Source organism: Podarcis filfolensis (assembly GCF_964270895.1).
Source record: "Podarcis filfolensis genome assembly, chromosome: 1".
Taxonomy (NCBI): Eukaryota; Metazoa; Chordata; class Lepidosauria; order Squamata; family Lacertidae; genus Podarcis; species Podarcis filfolensis.
In genome coordinates this window covers 62,564,212-62,589,051 of record NC_139604.1, presented here as the reverse complement: position 1 = coordinate 62,589,051, position 24,840 = coordinate 62,564,212, and the positions used below count along the sequence as shown (strand labels likewise).

The following is a 24,840-nucleotide window of genomic DNA, read 5'->3' as shown; positions in this document are numbered from 1 at the left end:
AACTGCTGAGTGGGGTTATCTGGAGCCTAAGAGTATTTTTTCAGCAATATGCTGATGACACACAACTCTACTTCTCCTTTACATCTGCAGGCATGGCAACAGATGTGCTGGACCATCGTGTTGCCTTGGCAATGGACTAGATGAGAGCCAACAAACTGAAGCTCAATCCAGATAAGACTGAGGCACTGTTATTGGATGGTTCCCTACACCAAATGGATGGGAGACTGCCTGCTCTTGAGGGGTTTACATTTCCATCAGTTGAAGGAGTGGGTATGTAGCTGGGTCCTTTACTGTTGCTTGAGGCTCAGGTGGCCTCAGTGGCACAGAGTGCCTTCCATCAGCTTTGGATGGTGCCCCAGTTGTGTCCCTATCTGGAGAAGGATAGCCCAACTACTGTTCTCTATGCTCTGATGCTCTTGGTTATATTACTGAAACATGCTATACTTAAGGCTGCCTCTGAAGACAGCTTGGAAAATTCAGCTGGTGCAGAATTCAACAGCCAGGTTGCTTTTGGGGCAAGACAGTTTGAGTATAAGGCATTGATCCTGGCCAGACTGCACTAGCTGCCAATTAGTTTCCAGGTCCAATTAAAAGTACTGGTTTTACCCTTCAAAGTCTTAAATGACTCAGGACCACAATACCTCAAGGACCACCTCTTCCCATATGAACCAACCCAGAGACTATGATCACGATTTGAGGCCCTTTTTCATGGGCCTTCTGCACAAGGGTGGTAACACAAGAACAGGCCTTTTCTGTGGTGGCTCCCCATTTGTGGAATGTTCTCCCCACATTCATTATCTATCTTTATGCACTGGTCTTCAACCAGGCATTTGGCTGATTAACATTCTAGGGCCTTTTAAAATGTGTCTGTGAGAGAGAGTCGTTGGTTGGTTGGTTGGTTTGCTTTTGTCTTATGTATTTTGCCTTTTCATTTTGTAGTTTTATGTTGTGAACCACCCTATGATCTACAGATGAAGGGTGGTATACATATTTAATAAATCATAATCATCTGATGTTGCATTCACTAAATAATATACATGCATGTGTGCACTCATACTCATAGCAAGTTTCTGACTAGTGAGGTGCTCCTTTCCAGCAAAATTAATGCTGAATAAAGTTCACAACACCCAAATCAGTAAACTGGTTGAATGGTGTGTACATGTCAGTCAGTCTCTTGCCTCTCTGAGATTTGCTCTGTGTAATGCTCCACCCAATCTTCTATTTCCATATGCAGAGTTCAGGGATAGGCAGTTTAATCATTAGCTCCATGCCATGGTATGCTTTGCATGAGACATACCCTTCAACAGTTGAAAGCCAGCCGAGAGCCACAGTCAGGTGCAGAATGTTTACTTCCGTGGTGCTTGTGCTGTGGCCAGGACAATTCTAATTGCAATTCATTCTTCTGGAGAATAGAAAATCAATAAGAAATAAAACTCATCTGAGAGAAGCAGAATAATGGATGGATGAATTTACCCATTTGGTAGTGCCATCCAGTTCCCTCCATGCAATTGTCCTCAAGCTCAGGCATTCCTAAGTTTGGACCCTCTCATGTGAACCAAGTGTTATGTTATATAAATAAGGCTTGTTTATAAATATTGAAATGAATGAATGAATAAATCTAAGTACACATATACATTTCTGCGCTGGATTCAAACAATGCTCATGTTCTTAGCATGCTTTCTTTTCTTTTCTTCTTTTTTACTTTTTGGTACAGCCAAGATTTCAAGGAAGAGGGACTAAAGTTCATTGGTAGAGTGTGTGCTTTGCAGATCTCAGGTTGAATTCCTGTAGAATTATCTAATACAAACATATTTGTATCTGTATGAACCCAACTTCACAATCAAATCAGTCTTATATGATTCCATGATGCTGTTGTGCAATATTCCTAATGTGATCCCCTAGTAACTGCCTGAAAACAGTGGTTTCATTATCAAACTTAAAATATTTAGGGTTGGGGGGGGACCCTGTTTGTGTGAATTTACAGTAGGGATAGGGCAAATCTGACAAATTTGGTTTCATTTGGTTTCTCATTTTTCTAATATTTAGTTCAGTTCTCCACATTTCCATGTCAGTTTGCAATAAAAAAGCCATCATGAAAATTTATCAATATCTTAATGCAACTTTCTTCTAATATACACATTTTTGGAATTCGTTTTTTATGTTGTTTTCACTAATACATGCTTTCTGTGCACACTTTACCTCAATATATTGATTCGTTAGTTGATTTCACTTACATGCTGGTTTTCCACAATGAGCTGTGGAACATTCAAAACATCAAAATAGAGAACATTGGAAATACAAGTATACAAAATACAGAATATGTCAGTAAATTCAAAATAACAAAAATCAACAATTTAGCAAACACAGAATAAATTACAAAAAAGCCCACTCTAAGAATAAGTACATAAATACAAAGCAAATGTTAAGCAACAATAAGTTTCTGCTACTGGTCCTGCTGCACGCCAAGGAATCTGGCTTAAATCCAGTTCAGAAGGAGGGGTAGATGACATACAGCTGGCATACAGGTGAGATGACAGGCTCCAGGCAGTTTTAAACATATTACATAGCTGGAGAGCTGCACTGCAAAATTTGGGAAAATGTGAATTCTTTGTTTCTGCATGCATATTGCTTCAGAAAGTGTAATTTAGGTAGGTTTGCCTTTAAATGAGAACTGAAACAAATTTATCCCCCATCCCAAATGTACAGTAATCCATAATATCTGGGGAGGGGAGGGATAGAGCTCTCAACCATTACTAATTGAAGGGACATTGAAATAAGGAGTGCATGGGTCATATATACAGCCCAATCTTCATCTGGAGTAAAACAGTTTACATGTCTCTCCGTAACAGAGATACTTCAGAACACAAGAGGTAATAGTCTAAGAAAATATGTAAATACGATAAAATGAACTAGTCAACAGGGAGCTTTTGGAGACTAACTTTGAAAAATAAAAATGGAATCCCATAACCTTTATAAAACAGGTCTGTGTGGGGACAGGTCTACCTTGATGCACTGAAATGTGCCACAGCAAAGGGTTACGGAAACCCAATGCATCTCGCATACATTATGGTTGTATATTTCTGATCTCGCCTAGAATAGGATACTTTTTCACTCCACCCCGTAAGGGAGAAGTAATAAATTCCTGAGAAGCAACAAGCATGCCTGCAGGGCTGCCATGTTTATGAAGGCTGTCAGTCAGAGTGTTCTCTGACGGTGTCCCATCTCCTCAGGAGCAGGTCTGCCCTGTTTGTTTGGCAATGAGCGGAGTGTGTCACGCAAAAGGCATTGCAGGTTAAAGGCCTCCGGGTTTTGTTCTGCTTGGGCATAGCAACAGCACCTCAGACAAAGCTTGGCAAGCTCCAGAGTAGCTGAGGAATACCTTAGCGAGAGATACTTGTACCACATCCTTTTTCAAAAAGTCAGAGGTGTTCACTGACCAAAGACTTGACCAGACAATTTGCAGCACAGTACTGTAATACTCATTCCTAGTGCAGCTGTTGTGCCTTTGTTGTGCGGTGCTCAAATATCTTCTCCTTAAAGCACAATACAGTGGTACTTCAGTTTTCGAACGTCTCCGTTGACGAACGTTTCAGAACTCAAACGCCGTAAATGCTTCCATTTTCGAACACGCCTCAGAAGTCAAACGGCTTTCGCTGAGTGTATATGTTATTTTTCTCAATTTCCTCGTTGCACCTCAGTTTTCAAAAGTTTCAGAACGTGAATGGTCTTCTGGAACAGATTACGTTCGAAAACCGAGGTACCACTGTACCTCTATTGCAGGGGTATTGTGTTACCCAAGGCTTCAAAGAACAGTGTCTTCTTACTGGGAAAATGTGGTTATCTCCCCAGCTGGTGTGTCCTTTGCTATAGTGAGAATTGTGTGGAGAAGCCAGGACTTCTGGCATACAAAGCATATATGCTACTGAGCTACAGCCTTTCCCTGTGAATTAGATCTTAAAATGTCTGAAGTGTATGAAGTACGCATGATGCTGAGGTGGGGCTTTCTTACAAGTGTGCTTTCTTGCACACTGATTTCATCAGGATGAAGCCTAGACATTTTAAAATTAAATGACTGTAACTCACTTGGCGGAAACTCAACAGCTCATGGACTTGGGTGGCATTGCCATGTCGGAGTTCCTATCCATTTCAGCTGCTCTGGAATTTACAGGAAATATAAACAGGGTGAGAGTTGAGCACAGCCTTCGGTAAACAGTCTAAATACCATTACCAACCAGCCTGAATTTTACTGGCCTACCAGAATTCTGTCCTCCTGGCCAGTTGTCATAAAAAGCAGAATGGAAACATTGTGGCCAGTGCTTTCGATATTTGCATGTTAGTATTTTTAAAGCAGTTTCTTGTCAAAAGAGGAAATTCAAAGGCATTTCCCCTCCTTAGGTTTTTGTTTTGATTTTTAAAAAAATCTTTGCTTTGTTCAAGGCAATGGTGCTCTGCACATGTACAGAGGCATTTGAATTATTATTTTTTAAAATAATAATAATAAAGATGTCAACCCTAAATCTATCTTGAAATAGATAAATAAAATAAAACAGAAATGAAGGAGAGAGCACAGATGGTAAAGAAACACTTGGTAAAGAAATCAGTTTTTACAAATTCTCTTCATATGTTGATAGCTACATTTTATAAGCAGCCTGTATTTTCATGAGGTTTGTGGCAGGACTATATTTAACAGCTGCCTTTTACGGCCCATAAAATTAAAGGGTTGTAGTAAAATTATAAGCAGCGAGAAGAAAAGTGCTTTTGGTAGGCTTACGGCTGATGAATGCGCAGCCTATCCCAAAATGAAAGGCTAGCCTAGGGCAACCCTGAAATTTAATTCTGGGCTTGTCTCTCTTTGCCCCTTAGCAGCGCTGCTCAGAGATGCTCTGTCATCGCCGTGATGGTTCCACCCATCGCCAGACTCTTCCTCACCCCACCGCTCTGGTATGTTGACAGCGCGCTAGCGCAAAGCACGCTGGGAAACCGAGTCCCCCGCCTTCTTTGTCGTCGTCGGAAGAGGGAAGAAAGGCAGCGGCGTTGACCACAAGTCCCAGGATGCCTGGCGCCTCTACTTCTGCCGGATAGAAAGAGGCAGCATCTTTTTCAAATACTGGGTGTTTTGGATGAGACAAGTTGCATTTGCGTTTGGTGAGTTTCGGTCTTTTTGAATTTCTTGTGTATGGGTGTGTTTTGCAGATAGTGAAAAGGAACCCAGGCCATCCTTGCTGTTCGCTCACTTTTCATGCGGGAAGCCGCCGAAGTTGGTATCCCCTGGGACGATCCTTCCCGTTCTCTTTTTCTTTTCGGACTCAGCCCTTAAAAGGAGATACAGGGATCCTGCAGAAAGGAATCAGAGATGATTTCTGCCGCCCTGCTGCTGCTCTTTACCCAAGCATTCTCTCTCAAACTTTGGGGCGTGCTAAAAGAAGGAGATCCGCTGGGGTGAGCTGGGCTCCACACCAGAGTTGCGCGTGCTTGTAGGGGCAGTGATGGGATCACAGGTCAAAATGTTAGTTTATAGCTCTGGCTTACCTCGGGGCTTGTAGGGCTCTGCTATGAACAACGGGATTTGGAGCAAATGACTACCAGGTCTTCTCGGGCTCCTGTGCTGAACCCATCAGATTTGCTACCAAAAAATTCCCACCTTTCCACACTTTTGATCTTCGGCGAGCCAGGCCCGGAGTTAGAAAAGAATGTGCAGAAGTTTACCAGAATTTAGAAACGAAACAGGAAGTTGTTGGGTAACTTCCTAACTACCTACCAACCAAGGGATCTGTAATATGAGCTTGAATCCTGGCAAGACAGAGACACTATGGGTGAGTTGTTCCTGTGTCCAAGAAATTTGGGGGGTGCTTTTGGATCCAGCTCTGTCACTGGGGGTTCAGGTAGCCACAGTGGCAAGAAGTACCTTTAACCAGTAGCGATTTGTTCAACAACTACAGTGGTACCTCGGGTTACATACGCTTCAGGTTACATACGCTTCAGGTTACAGACTCCGCTAACCCAGAAAGAGTGCTTCATGTTAAGAACTTTGCTTCAGGATAAGAACAGAAATTGGGCTCCCGCAGCGCGGCAGCAGCAGGAGGCCCCATTAGCTAAAGTGGTGCTTCAGGTTAAGAACAGTTTCAGGTCAAGTACGAACCTCCGGAACGAATTAAGTACTTAACCCAAGGTACCACTGTACAGTCATTCCTGGGCTGGGAATTCCTTGTCAGGGTAGTTTGTGCATTGGTTACTTCAAGACTGGATTACTGCAATGCACTCTATGTGGAGCTTCCCTTGTTCTTGAGCTGGAAGCTGAAGTTAGTGCAGAATACTGCAGTACAATTGCTTGACACGACTGAGGCCTTGTCAGCATATAGCACCTATGCTCAGATATCTGCACTGGTTGCTGATTTGCTACCGGGCCAAGTTCAAGGTGTTAGTATATAAAGCCCTTAACAACTTGGTACCAGTTTACCTGTGAGATCACCTTACCTCATATACACCCACTTGGCTGCTTTGATCTGCAGAACTGGCACTGTTAAAGGTGACACATAATACCTGTTCTACATCTGTAAGAACTTGATAGTTTAGTGTGGCAGCACCCTACACTTTGGAACTCCCTGCCTATTGATGTCAGACAGGCGCCTTCACTGTACTCTTTTCGGCACCTGCTAAAAGCATTTTTGTTTAGACAAGGCAACCCAGATATTTTGAAAGTTGATATGAGTTTTAATTAACTTTAAGTTTGTTATTTTAACTTTTCAAAAGTCATAAGTTATTATGGTTAATTCATCTTATTGGTAACTTTATTGTTTTATCTTTTCTGTAAACCGCTTTCAGGGTTTGGTTTCGTTTTACAATCAAGTGGTGTATAAGCAAATAAATAACGTTTTGCATTCAAGACCTCTAGTCTTGCTTACCTAGAAGTAGCTGCCATTAATTCCAGTTGGTCTTCCTTTCATGCAAATAACTTAAGTAGACCTGTAGGATTTTTCTGTTACAGTCTTCTATAACCATGTCTTCTCAGAAGCAAGCCATGTTGAATTCAGTGGGGCTTGCTCTTATGAAAGTGGGGTTAGGACTGCTATTTTAGTAACCAAGTGGCTGTTGTTAACTGTGCAGTCTCTAGAGGCAACCCCTGCCAGCCCCACAATGCATTGCAAAAGTCTAACCTGGAGGTGATCAGAGGCTCTCTCTTTCATGAGTGGCCGCTTAGTTGCTTTTTTAAAGATTCCTCGTATGCAGGGCCTGCCCACCCAGAGGCAAACTGAGACAACTGCCTCAGGTGGCATAATCCACAGGGGCAGCAGGTCTTGCCTCCAGAAAATGCATCACTCGTTGCTGCTGTGGTGGCAACGATGGCTGTGGTGCGCTCCTTGGAGGTGAGATCAGTTTGGGGAGAATGCTAGCAGGGTAGCCTTTTATTTCTGTTTCTCTCTGTTACTTTCTCTGCGGGTGCTTTTATATTGTTTTGTGTTTTATATTGTTTGTCTCAGTGGCTAAGCTGTTGCTATTTCCTGGCTTTCATGTTATCTTTGGCTCTGACAATGTTTTGCATAAATCTATGAAAAGTTATGTTTGTGCCACAGAGGTTTGCAGGTCTGTTTCCACAAATTATGGCAAGAGATAGTGTGGCATAGGTGTCATATGCAATCTTTCTCACAGTTGATAAATGCTCCCTTTCCTGCCAGTAGATAGAATGTAATGTGATGCTTGGTGCCTCAGCTATTTCCCCTCCTTCAAGGTCAGAAGCGGAAGATGGCAGACCTCGAAAGCACAGTCATAAACACCAGTGTGACCCAGGTATGGCATTAATAGCTATAGTAGTTTATAGTCAGCATATTAAAGGAGGAACTATATTTTGTTTTCTTTCAATTAAGTACAATAGGGTTCTAAACATAATGAAACTGGTTTCCCCTTCAGTATACACTAAGACACTGAGGAGTCTCTTTTTCCAGACAAATACAGCCTAGAGATATGTGAACAGTACAGTACCACTGTTATGGGGCAGGCATAGGCAAGATGTTTTTTGGACTACAATTCCCATCATCCCTGACCACTGGTCCTGTTAGCTAGGGATGATGGGAGTTGTAGTCCCAAAACATCTGGAGGCCGGAGTTTGCCTATGCCTGTTATGGGCAAATGAAAACCAAGAGATTCAAAATTTGGTCCCAAACTTAGAACACCAAATTGGTTCGGCATATTCTGTGTTTCAGAGACCATAGGAATATAGGAAGTTGCCTTGGATACTGAGTCAGATATTGATATTGTTATAATTTGGCTATTATTGGGGGAATATTGGAAAACTAATACAAATTTATTTACAAAAAAAAAGATGCCGAGTCAGACCATCGGTCCATCTAGCCCAATACTGTCAACACTGATTGGCAGCGTCTCTCCCCTAGCTGGAGATATTAGGGTTTGAACCTGGGGTGCTTTTCATGAAAAAGCATGTTCTCTGGCACTGAACCCTTTCTGGGTCTGGAATGATCAGAAAGTTCCTCCAAAACAAAGCAGGGTGCTTCCCATTAGGCTCAGTCTAACTCAAAGGCGGGACGTGGGTGGCGCTGTGGGTTAAACCACAGAGCCTAGGGCTTGCTGATCAGAAGGTCGGCAGTTCGAATCCCCATGACGGGGTGAGCTCCTGTTGCTCAGTCCCTGCTCCTGCCAACCTAGCAGTTCGAAAGCACGTCAAAGTGCAAGTAGATAAATAGGTACCGCTCCGGCAGGAAGGTAAACAGCGTTTCTGTGTGCTGCTCTGGTTTGCCAGAAGCGGCTTAGTCATGCTGGCCACATGACCTGGAAGCTGTACGCCGGATCCCTCGGCCAATAAAGCAAGATGAGTGCCCCAACCCCAGAGCCGGTCACGACTGGACCTAATGGTCAGGGGTCCATTTACCTTTTAACTCAAAGGCAGAATGCTCCCTGGGAATCCTAAAGGTCATTTCTCTGTTGAGAACTGTCGGTGAGGGGTTTCTATCCAAAGATGACAACGAAAAGGAATACTACCTTTATCCTTTCAGTCATTTGGTTCCTAAAACTCCACCCACAGCTGCTTTTACCACCACAAGGTTGCAGATTTGCACTTACCTCGCAAGGGCTAATAATAGTCCTCTCGTTACTCAAGTCAAGTGAGCAAGCCTAACCTGCAAGCTGCTGGTACCAGATGATGTACTCTGGCCTATTGCTGTTCAAACATGCCTAAAACTAGTCTGGCTGCTTTCTGTAGTTCCTTTGCCAGCTCACAAATTAAAGTCATGGGCTGGGAGTCCTGACACTGGAGTTCAAGTTCTGCTTCATCACATCTGTGCTCTCTGCAGGGGATGTAATTATAGGGACAGCTTGCCTTAAGCTTGCCAGGATATACATGTTTCTGAGCATTAGTTTCCCAAGAAGGTAGAGGTATGTGCTATAAGCATATTCTTGCTGCTGCTGTTGTTTATATTCACAAAAGCAACACAAATTTTAAATATTAAAACCAATTACAATAAACACAACTAATAAAAACCTTTAAAAGCATATCCAAACAAATAAAAGACAGGTTTTAGAGATCCTGCCTCACTAAGAGAGGCCACACATATTTAGAACTCCTTCAAATCAAGGGCCAAAAGCCAGGGTCAAAGGGGAAGTTTATAGCCTGGCACCTAACGATAGATTGAGATGGTGCCAGGGAAATCTTCCTGGAGAGAGCATTGCACAAGCAGAGATACCACCCTCCAGACTTCTTATGAAAGGAGCTCATGAAGAAGGGCCTTGGATGATGATTACTGTTTCCAGATCAGTTTGTGTAAGGAGAGGTGGCCAAAACATATAGCAGTGAAATAGTCTTAAATCCAAATAGTGTGGCTTTGAGTGGGGAGGAGTGGCAAATATACAGGTGAGACACAAATGTTCGTTCAGGTTTCCTTCAGCGCACTTTTCCCTCTTGACCAATGTTGGTTGCCAAACCTCGACTTTGTTCTCGGGCTTCTCCTCTTCAGAAAGATCCCAAGGAAGCTCTGGTCATTGCTGTGACAACAAGGGCTATTTTCAACCTGGAAAAGGAGCACGAGATCTTTTTGACAAAGGGAAAGGAGGAGTATGTGAAGCATCAGCAAACGAACGAGAACAACCCTTTGGAGCCAGGAACAGCCTTTGCTTTTATCCAGGTAAAGTGCCCAGAAGAGCTCGGTCAAGGCATGTGTGAAATACAGATCCCCTGTGTCTTTTAAAATTCTCATCTCAGAATTAATAGACACTTTTGCTGTTGAAATGGGTGGCAGTTACTGCCACCCATTTCAACAGCAAAAGTGTCTGTTAATCTTGCCCCCGTCATGTTTCAATCAGACAGTAAAGATGTTTTAAATGAATGTATAAGTGTTCTTTTGCATGCACATTCATACTTTGCCTTGCAAAAAATTCCAGTTTTTAATATATATATAAATGGTTGCAAAATTGCTTTGTCCCACAACTGGGGAGTGGGTATGTGAGAGCACCATAAGCAGTGCAAATACTGTACAATCAGTTTTGCCTGTGACAGAAGCAGTTCCCTGAAACTGCTAGAAAATTGTGGATCTGGTTTTTCTTCTTCACGACTCCCTCTCGCACAGTAATATGCACCTGTGCTTTCAGAGTAGTGAAGATGCTTTCAAATACCGTAATCTGAGCCATATTTAAAATGCTAACACATTTGCCTTCACCACTTACAGCCTTAAAGCCCAGGGTTTATATAGTAATGAATGGTAATACACCTCTGGACTCTTCTCCCCCGCCCCAGGCAGCACAGTTTGTGAACAAGAAACTTCTTGAAAGAGACCCAGAGGAGAAGGAGCTCTTTGACGTGATTGTCCTCTCCAATAACAGTCCAGAGAGTGGTGTGCGGGTCATCAACAGTGCTAAGCAACATGGTAGGTGTCCTAGACATAAGACTGTTAAGCCATTTTCCAGAAACCTCTAGATTTCATTTTTTCCATTCATTGTAAATTTCATTCTTTCTTGGGGTAATTTTGATTTCCTCATGACCTCGTTTGCATTTCTGCACATTACAATGACGAGTCCGTATGTATTGTGAATCGCGAAACGAAAAGAGGTAAGGACACTGGACAGGCTACAAAGCCATTCATCCCTGTGCTAGGAAGACAGCACTTAGTATGGAGTAGGAGGCTAGTTCATGCTTATAGAGGACCACTTCTGAGTGCCTTGGGAGACCCATACCTGGAGTAGTCATCTAGAAAAAGGCTCATGCATTTGCACAAATCAGGCAGCCACAGGCAAATGTGGTTTCATTTATTAGTTTGTTTCAGTGATATATATCCTGCCCTTTGCAGAAGCCACAGAGCACTTTGCTAAAAGGTCAAATGAATTAAAAAGAAGTAAACTCTTTTAAAAAAAACCACACACACTCATTTAAACTGTAAAGCACAGCAGCTCATAATGATTCAATTTATGTAGCAATTTACTAACAGTACCACCAGCAGCAAATTAGACCTTTTTTCTAGTCAACCTTGTATTCCAAATGCACACCAAAAAGGTGCATTTTGACAAATCACCTAACACAGGCATCCCCAACCTTCGGCCCTCCAGATGTTTTGGACTACAATTCCCATCATCCCTGACCGCTGGTCCTTGTTAGCTAGGGATCATGAGAGTTATAGGCCAAAACATCTGGAGGGCCACAGGTTGGGGATACCTGACCTAACACTACATAAAGGCAGGACTGCACACACCTTGAAATAGAGGGAGTTCCATATGCAAAGAATCACCACTGACAATGCACTTCCCTTGGCCCTCACACCACACAGGTCATCCTGCTGATCTTAAAGCACAAATAGTCCCTGTATATTGCCAAAGTGCATGCATGGAGGTCACTTTAAGTGTGAAAAAACTCACAACAATATACATACCAGGGAGTAGGGAGGAACAAATAGCACTAGTAAGTAACTTATGGCGGAATCCCACCAGGGAGTAAGCCTGTTGCATTCAGTGAGGGACTTACTTCTGAATAAATATGGTTTGGACTGCAGCCTAAGACACCATCTTTGTTTTATGATCATGATCTATATGAACAGGACTATATTGTTTGCAGGCAGAAGGTGAAGAAGGCAGGGAGCACTTGGCTCCAAAATTTAGTGGCAGCTCAGGATGGAGGATAATGTTGTTTGGCCCACATATTTCAGTGCGCTGACCAAGTTTGCACTGAAATTATCTTTTGGATTTCACACCTCTCCAAATGTTGCGAAGCAGTCGTTGCGTTGGATCAAAGAATGTATAAAAATCTGTTGAAATTTGTGCATTATATAAAGTATGTTTATGATTGCCCGCATTGCAATGAAATATGTACTGAAATGCATTGTTTATGATAAAATATGTACTTAAATCCAAATTTAACTATAAATTTTCATGCTTTCAAAAACACACACACAGGTAAATGTGGAGATGGGATGGAACAGACTCATGAATGAAGACACATGGCAGTGTCTCATATTGCAAATGGTTCAGTCTATACTTATCCCACATGTCAACTAGCTTCCTTGAAGACTTGTGTCTGCATGTACCCCTGCTTCACCACTTTGGGACAGAGATGGCTTCCATTCAGCCCAATCTGCCTGTGACTAGGTCCACATTCCAAAAAAAAAATCAGAACCAGGCATGTACTCCAAGAAGGAGATGACACATTTAAGAATCATCTGGGTTATAGCTGTGAATATGAGCTCTGAGACTTTGCAGCCTCCCCACAATTGGCAGGGAAAGGGTACGTGCTACAGACATAAAAGTATGGAGGGAAGTTTCCACAAAGGACGCAGCAGGGAAGAGCAGAGAGCAAGTGCTGCATTTACATGTTGGCAAGGTTGCCACTTTTCCTGTGGTGTTTATTCCCCATTGTGTAAGGATGTGAGCTGGGGACGCTGTGAAGTTATGTGAGCAGAAACACAAGGCTACCTGGAAGCAGCCAAGGTGTGGTCTCAAGCTCTGACTCACCTAGGTACAGTTTAACCAGCTGTACTTATTTCCCCGGACTTGTATGGGTGGAACAGGCACCCTTGAGGGCATACCACAGTGCGGGTGCTGAGGGGGGAAGGCGCCTGGAACCAAGACAGGGACTTTCAGATTCAAAATGCAAGGGCATGTGAGCCTGAGACTGCCTCAAACTATCAGCACGATCTCATGGGCCCCAAACCCCTCTCTCAGGGCTTGGGTATGTGCTTTAGATAACCACTCCCATCCCTGTACGTGCATCAAATGTAGAAAAACCCACATTTTGAAGATCACAACTTTCTGTAGTTCCTTCCTCTTTCTTTATTAGTGAAAATGAAAGAAAACAATAAAAGATGCAGAATAGTTTGTGGGTGTTCCCATCGTATGGCCACTTTAATCATTTTGCCATGCTTGACAGTATTTATAAAAACAGAACAGCAGTGCTGTTAGAATAATATAATCATAGATTTTAACAGTGCTGCTGTTCTGCTTTTGTAATTAGTACTGTTGCTTAAATCCATTCCAAAACAGAGCAGGGCTGTATTGTGTCCTGTACTCTATTGTTCCAATACTGCGTGAAGAAGTTCAATTTCTCAATAAGGACATTATTTTGGCAACTCCCTTCTCCGACTCTTACAAAGTTGGATTGAATAAGCCATATCTCATACCTACAGACACTGGCCTCCTATAGAAGGTGGGGTAATCTTTTTGCAATGCTGACTAATCAACAATCAATAATCAATTGAGTTGCTATTAAAAGTGAACATTTCCACATTCTGATCTGGCACTTTAACCTACATATATCTAAACAGGATAAACAACTGATTGAATGCTAGGTCAATGCCTATGATTTTCTTGATTTCTATTACAACAGAGAGTCAAAACTTAATATTGGGATGGGGCTAAAAACGAACATATGTTTACCCCATCAGAGTTGCACTCCAACACTGGTGCTGTGACTGAGCATAGATTTGACTGAGTCTGTGAAGTGTCGGTTCTAGGGCACCAATGGGAGCTTTCTTCCTAAGGCTAATGCCAACTTCCGGAGTGATTTTTGCCAAGGTGGTGACCGGGGAAATGATTGATGATGCCCCTCCCTGTGCATCACAGTCCTGATCCTGCTTGGGCCTCCCCACATTCGCATTTAAAAAAACACTATGCCCATGAATTGCTTACATGCCATTGACATTGTATCCAGTTTGGTCCAGAATGAAAGACTTGATACCTTTTGTTCTAGCTGTGCAAGCAGCACTATAGTGACATCTGGTGACAATTTCTAAGTGTTACACAACCAAGATTAAGAAGAGGTTGCCTAGTTCAGCCCTGCAAATCAGACCTTGTAATAGTGTATATTTTCTTCTAATATGCTTAAACTCCTTGTAGTCCCCCCCTTTACAACTACTGCACAATATTTATTTTTCCCTGGATTAAAGGTCTGGAGATCTCCAAGTTTTGTTTTGTCAGTGATGAAGATTCTACCCAATACTTGAAAACCCACAATGTGAAGCTTTTCCTCTCAGCTGACATGACAGATGTGTGCAATGCGCTTCAGAGAGGTTTGTTTCTGTTTCTTCTTTTCTTTCGCCTAAAAATTTCCTGTTACAGTTTGTTGACATTGCTTTTATTTTATGTCCTGGGCCTACCATCTCTCCTTCCATATGTCCTCTCAAAATCATCTGCGCCCCATCAAGTTCAAACAACAGAGAAATGTGCTTGCTCTCTCGCTCCGAAATGCTGTTTGTGGGTTTGTACCCCGGATAAATCCCAGCTGGTGTCATTGTTTAGTGTGGTAAGTTCCTCTAGTGGCGTGATTGTGAGGAAAGTCACATTCGTTGCGGAAGAGGAATAGCGTTTCCCTGCAGTGTTCCTCACACTTCTGAACAGACATCTTGAGGAAACACTGACCTGTTCAGCTAGTGCATGGAGAAAGTGGGAGAGAGGCTTCAACCCCAGGCAAGACTGCTTCGTCTCTTCTGCTTTCCCCCTGGAGCCTGTTGTTGTGACAAGGCAGCTGCATCAAAGACAACCTGTCCTCCTCCCTTTGAAGGCTGACAGCAAAATAAAACAAAAAAATAAAGCAGTCAGTTGTGACATCTAAAAGCTTTAATAGTCATGAGCAGGCTGTGAACCAACAGAGCATGCCTCACATCTGTCACTTCCAGAGATACACCACATCTGTGTCTGCTTAACCTCAGGAGATCATTTCATGCCAGAGAATAGGATATTTAAATTGGGGCCTAGCCCAAGCTGTGTCTATCATGCATCCTCTGCTGAACCACTTCCAGACAGGCAATCTAACCGTCTCTCTGTCATACAGGAGTTTCAGCAGCACTCATCTTCCAGCAGGAGATACAGGCTCCCAGCACCCAGCTGCGCGTCGTCTTTGACGGTGATGCTGTACTCTTTTCAGACGAGACGGAGCGGGTCTTTCGTGAGAAGGGGCTGGAGGGGGCTGTAGCGTATGAGAAAAAGATGGAAAGTGTGCCCATGGGAGAGGTGAGGTTGCTTACTTTTCTTATCCTTTGCTGGCATCCATTCCCACCCCCCGCAAGGTGTATGAGTGATTTCTCCCTGTAAGACTCATTTCTATAATATATATGAATCAATATAACTAGCTATTGAGATCTTGAGCAAGGGCGAGGTGGCAAGGTCAGGGTTATGCTTAAGTCGATGGGCTTTGCTCATGCAGCCGCACATACCCAACTGCTGAGAAGATGATCCTTTAAGTAGCCTGTCCTGAAGCCATGCAGAGCTTTAAAAGTCCCAGAAACAGATTGGGAGCCAGTGCAGCAGACCCTCCAAATGTCCCTATTTTCCAGGGACAGTCCCAGATTTACAGAAGCCGTCCTGGTTTCTGACTTGATCCCAGAATGTCCCACTTTTCCTTAGCAAGTCCCTATTTTCATTGGAGAAATGTTGGAGGGTATGGAGTTATGCGACCCCTGAGCCTAGAAGATAAGTCACTATGCAACCTTTAGAAGAGATCTGAAGGAAGCCCTGTATAGGGAAGTTTTTTAAAAAATGTTTAATGTTTTATTATGTGTTTATATATGTTGCAAGCCGCCCCATGTGGCTGGGGCAACACAGTCAGATGAATGGGGTATAAAAAAATAAAACTATTATTATGGAATAGGACATCCCTATTTTCATTGGAGAAATGTTGGAAGGTATGGTGCTGCTGCTGCTGCTAATATTAATTATTTTTATTTTGTACCCCATCCATCTAACTAGGTTGCCCCAGTCACTCTAGCCGGCTTCCAAATGATGGAGCACTGCTGTAATACAATCATATTTACCACTCTCCAGTAATAACCTAGCTGCCCTGTTTTGACCAAGTGAAGTTTCCAAGCCATTTTCTAAAGCAGCTTCATATATATAATGCATTGCAGTAATTCAACTACCAGGTTACCAGTGTTGAATCTCAAGCCTTGTCAGAGGAATTTGGCACTCTCCAGGTGCCCGGCTTTGATTCCATGTTGACCTCCCCGTCAGCGACTCCCGGCAAGACAAGGCGAGGTCTCTATCGGCCGATTCTCCTCAACGTGAGAAGAACACAACCATCCCTCCTCCCTCACTCCCAGGGAGGGGAGAGAGACAGACAGAAATGTATTTACATGCCTTTATTTCTGTCTTTCCAGTAGTGCAGAGAAACGTGTCTGCACCCTCTCACATCAGCAGCCAGAGAGAGAATAACTCCACCCATGTACTTCCAGTACAGGGTCATGTGACACTCTGAGCTAACATCCGGTGCTCAGTGCACATAATAGACTGTCCCTTGTTCCCACGGTACAGTCCCATAACATCAACATCCTGTTTGGCTTTCCAGCCACCTGGAGCACTCAGCAGCATTGCTCCTTTTTCGTAACAACCTCCCCCAAAAGAATCAATGCATGTTGCGGCAAGCAAAGCGTGATCCAGAGAAGAAAACAAACAGTTGTTATACACATAACACTCCCCTGTTGTTTCAGTTCCACCCTTGGAACTACCCGCCACTGGTTTCCCCAGTGTACCTCTCTGGTTGTCTAGCTTCCAAGGAATGAGTGCATCTGCATTACCTTGGCTAGCAACTCTCTGTTGTGTCTTTGTCTCTGACTTAGACACAGCTCCAACCTGTCCTCGGTTGTGTACAACAGCAACACATGCAACAGCTAAATTAGCATACTCTTCTGAGTACCTTTTGGGTGGTTCACCCTTTGTGACACTCTCAGACCTGCGTATGAGGTGCTGATCCTCTCTGCTCACTGGTTCTGTCTCAGGACTCTTTGGAGAACCAGTTCCAATGGTAAACAGTGGTTCAACCTTCACCTGTGAAGGTCTATCCGTTGTGTGAGATTTCCTCTCAATGACTGTGACAACAGAGCTCTCTGAGCTATCACTGTCGCTCTCAGTACCACTGTACTCTGTGAAATCATCATCATCATCTGAATCGTCCTCTGTGGGAAATGTGTGTGCTATCACTCTCTCCTTTTCAGGAGCACTCTCTAGAAATTTTGTGAGAATCACCTGACCAGATTCAGACAAAATTACTCTGTAGAGACCCTTTTCATATCCCACAAAAATGCCTCTGGCATTCTTTACTCCCCCTGGAGCTTCTGTCCTCACATGAGACCCAAAAACCTTGAAATGGGCAACAGAAGGTTTTCTCTGGAACAGTTTCTCAAAAGGAGAACTTCCCAACTCTTTTGAAACCTTTCTCACCCACGCATGACAAAACGACATGAGTGACTCCGCCCAGAACTCATGTGGCAGATGTGAACTAAGCAATTGCGCATTCATCCCCTTTTGCAATTCTTTGTTCACCCGTACACAGACACCCCTGTTCCACGCTTCCGCTGAAACAGCAACCTTGTGTCTTATCCCTTTCTTGTGCAGGAACCTCTGGAAATCCTGTAAAAGAAAAATCTGCTTCTCATCTGTCAAAAGACAATCAATGTTAGCATCATGCATATCTTTAACCTTGTCACAAAACTCCTGAAACCTTTCCAAGGCTTCCTGTGGCCTCTTTAACACATAAACCCAGACAAAGTTAGAGAAATGATCTACACACACAAGATAAAATCTTGCTTTGCCTCTAGATGGTTCTAGAGGACCAATCACATCAGCATACACCCGCTGAAATGCTCTGTCGACCCTGGCCACCTTCTTGGTGCTCGTCTTGGTCACACCTGCAAGAGAAATCAAGTTAGACTCAGAATTACATTCCATGTAATCACTTTGGTCAAAAGTCAACAAATACAGTCCATCTTTCTGTCTGGCAGAAAGATATAACTCTCCATCTTTGAAGATCTCGCAGCTCTTATCATCATAGGACAGTTTCAGTCCTTTCTTTGCAATCTGCGAAACACTCAGCAGATTGAACTTCAATTCAGGAACCAAGTAAACATTGTGTATAGTCAGGTTCAGACTCTTAAGATACACAGTTCCAACCCCGGTCGCTTCCAGCTTCTGACCGTTGGCTTGTTCCACAGCGAAGCTTTGCTTCTTAAACGTCGAAAAGAGCGCCTTGTGTGGGGACATATGAAAATTACAGCCCGTATCGATCACAAACGAGTGTCCAACATCTGGCGTGGTTCCTTTCGCCATCAGGGCCTTTGCAGGTTTCACCGAAGACTTGGTACGACCTTTGCCTGCTGCCTCAGGCTTTGCTGAGCGGCCCTTCGCTCCTTTCGGCTGGCGTGGCTTCTTGCAGTTCCGCTGAAGATGCCCAGCCTGTCCGCAATTGTAACATCGGACAGCGTTCAAAGCTACAGCATCCTCTCCAGTAGCAACATCAGTGGGGGAATTAGAACTCCGTTCTTCCCTCCCCCTGTCCTTGGCATCCATTTTGAATCCAAGTCTCAGCTCTCTCACTCGAGCTAGTAAAATCCCAAAAGCTGCCTTTTGAGCTGTTTTCTGCCTTTCTCAGGCAGGCAATCTCCAAGCTGTCTCAAAGTCAAAACAACTTTCGCTTTCCCGGCTCTGACTGAGCCAGCCCCAGGTGTCAGTAGTTTTCCACTGTCCTGACTGTCGTTGCTTAGCAACTGTGCATACTTCTCTTTCTTATCTCACCGCAAATATGCCTGGTATGCAAGCCTAGGCTCTCAGAGCTGTTTTTCCAAACGCAGCTCTCGTGAACCAGAGAATAAATCAATCTGCATTCACACTTTTAGCCCGATATTCAGCATACCTTTTTGGGGCTCCGTTGCTTGGAAAACACCCCCTCTTGGTGTCCAGCCGTCTGTTCAGCTGATCAGACGTTATCTTCTTTCCTTGGTGCAGAGGATGGCACACGATCCATCAACCTCTCACCTCTCATGCTGATTCCCATGGATCAGATAACCATCCTCTGCTACCATATGTTGAATCTCAAGCCTTGTCAGAGGAATTTGGCACTCTCCAGGTGCCCGGCTTTGATTCCATGTTGACCTCCCCGTCAGCGACTCCCGGCAAGACAAGGCGAGGTCTCTATCGGCCGATTCTCCTCAACGTGAGAAGAACACAACCATCCCTCCTCCCTCACTCCCAGGGAGGGGAGAGAGACAGACAGAAATGTATTTACATGCCTTTATTTCTGTCTTTCCAGTAGTGCAGAGAAACGTGTCTGCACCCTCTCACATCAGCAGCCAGAGAGAGAATAACTCCACCCATGTACTTCCAGTACAGGGTCATGTGACACTCTGAGCTAACATCCGGTGCTCAGTGCACATAATAGACTGTCCCTTGTTCCCACGGTACAGTCCCATAACATCAACATCCTGTTTGGCTTTCCAGCCATCTGGAGCACTCAGCAGCATTGCTCCTTTTTCGTAACAACCAGAGTGTGGATAACAGCAGCAAGGCTCGTATCTGTATGGTTAGTGGAAGTGGGGGGGCTTTATTAGAGGCATGATGGGTCATGACTGGCAGAGGCCTGAGAGATGAATTCACACAGGCATGTTCATTACCTGATGACTACGGATGATGTGTCTGACAGTTTTCCTATCACCTGGCACTATCTCAAACCTGCTTCTTTTCAATGGAGGCGATGAATATGTTCAACTACAAGTCATCAAATGGCACATATTCACCTGTAAGTTGACTCTTTGAAATGCCACAGTTCCCCCACCCAGTTCAAAGGACTGAAGTGGCCAGGAAGGCGATTCTTTTGATGGGGCTTTGCTGCATTGATCTAGCTTTACAAAGCAATCTTCTCTGGTTTCTGTACTTTGATCTAGTGAATGCTAAAGTCAGACAGACGACCTACACTTTAAAACTCTTCTCCCATGCCCTGATGAAATGATCACATATACAGTGACTTCTTTAAAAACTTGCCGTTTTTATAATCACTCCTCGAATGTTGTCACTTGTGTAAAGTAAGATAAACCCATGTGGTTTACATTATACTTTTGTCCCCCTCTGAATAGAATTGTTTGGTTTATAATTTACTGTTCTGTGGAATAATATAATGCCTCCCTTTTGTCTACTGTATTTTACAGGGCCCACTGAAAGCATTTGCTTTGCATCTTGGTAAGATGCGCCAAAAATTTGGCAAAGAGGACTCTCCCATCCGCATTTACTTGGTAACTGCCCGCAGTGGCCGTGACATGGGCATCCGGGCCATAAAAACGCTTCGGGAATGGGGCCTGGCAATTGATGAGGCCTTCTTCATGGATGGAGCACCTAAAGGCCCCATACTCTCTAAGATTCAGCCCCATATCTTCTTTGACGATGGTCTTCACAATATCCAGGGTGCCCAGGATGTTGGCATACCCTCTGCCCTGGTTCCTTGTGACTGCTGACAGGGACCACATCATGGCCCCAGTATTGTGGTGATTGAACAAATTGAAGGATGGCTGGGCAAAGCTTCAGACTGACAGGACAAAGTTGAAATGGCATTGACTACATTTAGGGACCAAGGGAACAAAACTGCTGCATGAAGATACAGTGTTGGCTGCTTTGCTGCGATATATTCTGAACAAATTCAAATACTGTATATGGACCCATTTAACTTGAGCAGCGGAAAGCTCATAAAGGAACAATGACTGAAGTATAACTGATTGACTTGATAGCTAAATGGTGACTAGAAAAAAAGCAGAGTAATTGCTGGGGGGTTTTTTAGCCTTTTTTATTGCACTAAAATACATTTTCATTTAAATGCTGTTGCTCTAATATTTTATATATGTGTATGCAAAAAGATCAGAAATAAAAATAGTGGGTTTTTAAAAATACAAAGCTAAAATGGCACTGATCAGAAATATAATGGTGAAGTTGTCCTAAGGTATAAATGCAGGAGATAAGCTAATCTCCCCAGAATTTCACTGAACTCATCATTGATTGATTGATTCATTTTATTTGTATGCCACTTTTCCACAAAAAAAGCTCAAAGTGACTTACAACAAAGAAACAAGGATGCATTTCAAACAAACACCACAAAAACAAATTTATAATAACACAGCAAAACAATAATAACTACCAACGGAACCACACCTCTGAGAAAGGTGGAAGGGTGGCTCTAAGGTAGTCCACACTTGCGGTGATAGTTGCACTCTTTCCCCAAATGTTGAATTTTCTGCTTCCACTCATGCAATAGGACCTCCCCCTCGCCTCTCCCCAAGATCCAGAAGGTTCCTCAAACATCTGGAGCAGATTTTCTGGGTGCACAGAAGCGGAGGCGACAAGGCAGTCCCACATTACCGTCCCAGTGAAAATCCACCCACCCCAAAAAGCACCTGTTATTTATCCTGGGAAGGAAGTTTCTGTTAGTGCACATGGAAATAGATTGTAAAAAAATAAATAAATTAGGATTATTAAGGGCCTAGAAAGCTCAATAATATGCAATGGTAAAAATCCTCCAATGCAGCTTTAATGGGGGGAAAGAAGTTGTTTGCCCCTAGGGTCAAATAAAATATTAGCAAGTATTACATTAGGTTTATTATTACAGCCTGGAAGGAACTGCAAACAGAAGCATCAAAGGTTCATCATGAGAGAGTGCATGCATGAGTGCCTTATTCAGCCACATCCAGAATTCTGCTGAGGTCAGTGGAATGTTGACTTTAAGTGGGGCAACTGATGCAGAATCTAAAACTGGCCAATCTGTTTATACCAAAGTTATCCACACGAGGGCAGCACAGAGCTCTCTACCAAAGCAGGCATGGTTTAGCCCAGACATTTTCAACCTTTTTGAGTCCAGGACCTTGACCAACTACATTGTTTCTACAGCACTCTTGTGGGGCTCAGGAGCCCAGTTATGTCACCCCTCGCCTGCAGAGCTGGCCGCCTCTCGACCTTTCTTGAACACCCTCCCTTGTGGAGTGTTCCATAAGGTTACCAGACGTCCCTGTTTCCCGCGGACAGTCCCCAGATTTACAAATCAATCCCCATACAAAATCCATTGAAGTTGAAAAGGGTCCCCAGATTCATTGAAAAAAATCTGGTAACCTTAGTGTTCCATCAGCCTCCTCTCCTCTCTCCTTGGGAGTCCTCTGGGCAGTTGCTGCCGCCATCCCTGGTCTCTAAGCTGCCCCACTCCCCACCCCAAAGAGAGGTGCTGCCTGCAGAGCTTATAGTCAGGGCTACTGCAATAAACAGCTGTGCAAGCCTTTGGGAGGCGGAGGCATCAGAGGAGGGAGGGAAGGAAAGAGGGACAGAGGCCAGTGTTGCCTGCAGCACCCCAGACTCGTTCAGTGCACCCCAGGGTGCCACGACACACTGGTTGAAAACCACTGGTTTAGCCTATCCCTGCTCTTTCTAGTACAGTCAAGATTATTCTTTGTTTGCTTGCTTGTGAATATAACATTCCCTTTTCCCCCTCTGACCTCGAAACAACGTGTCAATGTCTGTGATAGGTCTCTTTTTAAAAAATACCCTGTATGGAATCCCTGTCAAGGCTGTATAGTATATATTTTAGCATTTGCAAGTTTGACTACTCTTTAGACTTCCCACTCGCTCGCACACAAAAGAACAAAGAAAACTAGCTTATACCCAGCACCAGACCATTGGCCCAACCCACTCGGTATTGTCGACAGTGATTCTTGGCTGCTATCCAGAGTTTCAGACAGGAGTCTTTCTCAGCCCAACCTTAAGATGCAGGAAATTGAACCCAGGACCTTTTGCATACAAACCATGTACTCTACCACTGAGTTGGGCATTTGCAAACTAGATGGTGCAGCACTTTGGAAGGCAGGTGGAGCAACTGCATGCTTGAATCCTATTCATTCTGCGTGAATGAAGCTAACACACCAGGGAGGAATCTTGGCGAAAGCAGTTTTCCTTGGCATCATCAAGGTTTTGTTTTGCTTTGTTTTTGGTTTCCTGTCAGGAAGCAGTCAAACAGGTTTCAGCTTAATATTCTTATCAGCTTTAGCCGACCTGAGTTATTTCTCGATTAGCCAGCAGAAATAAGAGTTTGCATTTGGCTGCGACGCACTATTTTGTTCAAATTAGTTCCCCGCCACTTGCTGCACACCCATCACATTTATATCAGCTGAATCCTTGTTGCCATGCTGCATAGAGCTTGGGACCAGGACACCTGAAAGATTGCCTCACCCCTTATAAACCCAACAATCATTGTGCTCTGCAGATGAGGGCTTCCTGCAGATACCATCTTATGGGACCCTGGTACCTATGGGACCGCCTCTCCTGGTATGTCCCACGGAGGACATTACGGTCTTCAAACAAAAACATCTTGGAGGTCCCGGGCCACAGGGAGGTTAGGCTGGCCTCAACCAGAGCCAGGGCTTTTTTGGCTGTGGCTCTGATCTGGTGGAACGCTCTGTCACAAGAGACTAGGGCCCTGTGGGACTTGACATCTTTCCGCAGGGCCTGCAAGACAGAGCTGTTCCACCAGGCCTTTGCCCAAGGCACAGCCTGACCCCCTCCTTTGGTAATCCTCACAGAACTCTAGCCCAATGGCTGCCATTAATTTGATTTCAAATTGATTTTAGAATGAATTGATTTTAGAATGCATTTCAATTAATTGACTGTGATTTTATGTAAACTGTGTTACTTTTATTGTTGTTAGCTGCTCTGAGCCCGGCTTCGGCTGGGGAGGGTGGGATATAAATAAAAATTATTATTATTATTATTATTATTATTATTATTATTATTATTATTATTATTATCATGAGGCCCCTTCTGCACAATGCAGGGTAGGTTTTTTTTATTGTGGTGGCAGTTACCCTTTGGAATCAATTAAGTAGCCATAGAAAACATTGCAGACTGGGTTAGAAAACAAGGTGTAACATCACAGTCCTTTCCTTTAATGTAGAACCATTTGCAAGCATGGTGATTCATGAATTTGACACACACATAATTTGCAAGGAGGAAGCTAACCTGAGACCATCCCGTCGTAGCTACACCAACATTGCCAATTCAATGGCTCTGCTCTGGATCTGGGAGAGAATCCACTGCAGGAAACAAGCCGTACCGCATAGCGACATCAAATGAACTCTCTTAATTAAGACCTATTCCCTTGGCTTTCCTGACAGTCATGTTAAAGGCTGACTCAGTCAAATATCTGAGCGAAAGGGGATTAAGCAAGGCCAAAAAAAAAAGTGGTGCAGAAATGAAAGACTTGCAGGTGGGAAGGACATGATGAGATTATCCAGATGCATGGTGGGAAGAGGGAAACAACCACCCACAGGCCTCGGGTGTCTCTGTCACCTGGACAAACAGGAATGCTCAAGTGTGTAATTGCTGAGGAAATATTGAGCCGTCTCTGTGCCATCAAGTTCCATCAGCATATAAGGTAATCACACACTATGCAAAATATGCCTAAAGAGAGAAAGGGAAGGGTTTGTCTCGTTCTTACCAGTAACTCCAAATTATTATTAATTGCGTTTATAGCTTGCTCTTCCACCAAACAGCTCCAGCTGGTAAATATACAGCTCTTCTCTCACAGAATTGCCTAAGAATAAAAGTAGGTAAGTTACACTGGTAGCACCTGTG

General features: G+C 43.7%; 1 protein-coding gene across 7 annotated transcripts; it reads left to right on the top strand.

The window, feature by feature from the left end:
• The first annotated feature begins 4,868 nt into the window (after positions 1-4,868).
• Positions 4,869-21,120, top strand: LOC310750056 (cytosolic 5'-nucleotidase 1A-like). Of its 7 annotated transcripts, none has more exons than XM_083587687.1 (7): positions 4,869-5,145; positions 7,732-7,785; positions 9,963-10,130; positions 10,739-10,868; positions 14,370-14,492; positions 15,254-15,432; positions 20,391-21,120. In XM_083587687.1, the coding sequence occupies exons 2-7, from the start codon at positions 7,741-7,743 to the stop codon at positions 20,691-20,693; spliced, it is 948 nt and encodes a 315-aa protein (XP_083443813.1). In that variant the 5' UTR covers positions 4,869-5,145; positions 7,732-7,740; the 3' UTR covers positions 20,694-21,120. The 7 variants fall into 7 exon arrangements, with proteins under 7 accessions (XP_083443813.1, XP_083443812.1, XP_083443811.1 ...); XM_083587686.1 differs by having other exon boundaries at positions 4,957-5,941; positions 6,184-7,785; XM_083587685.1 differs by having other exon boundaries at positions 4,987-5,145; positions 7,727-7,785.
• Positions 21,121-24,840: the final 3,720 nt, after the last annotated feature.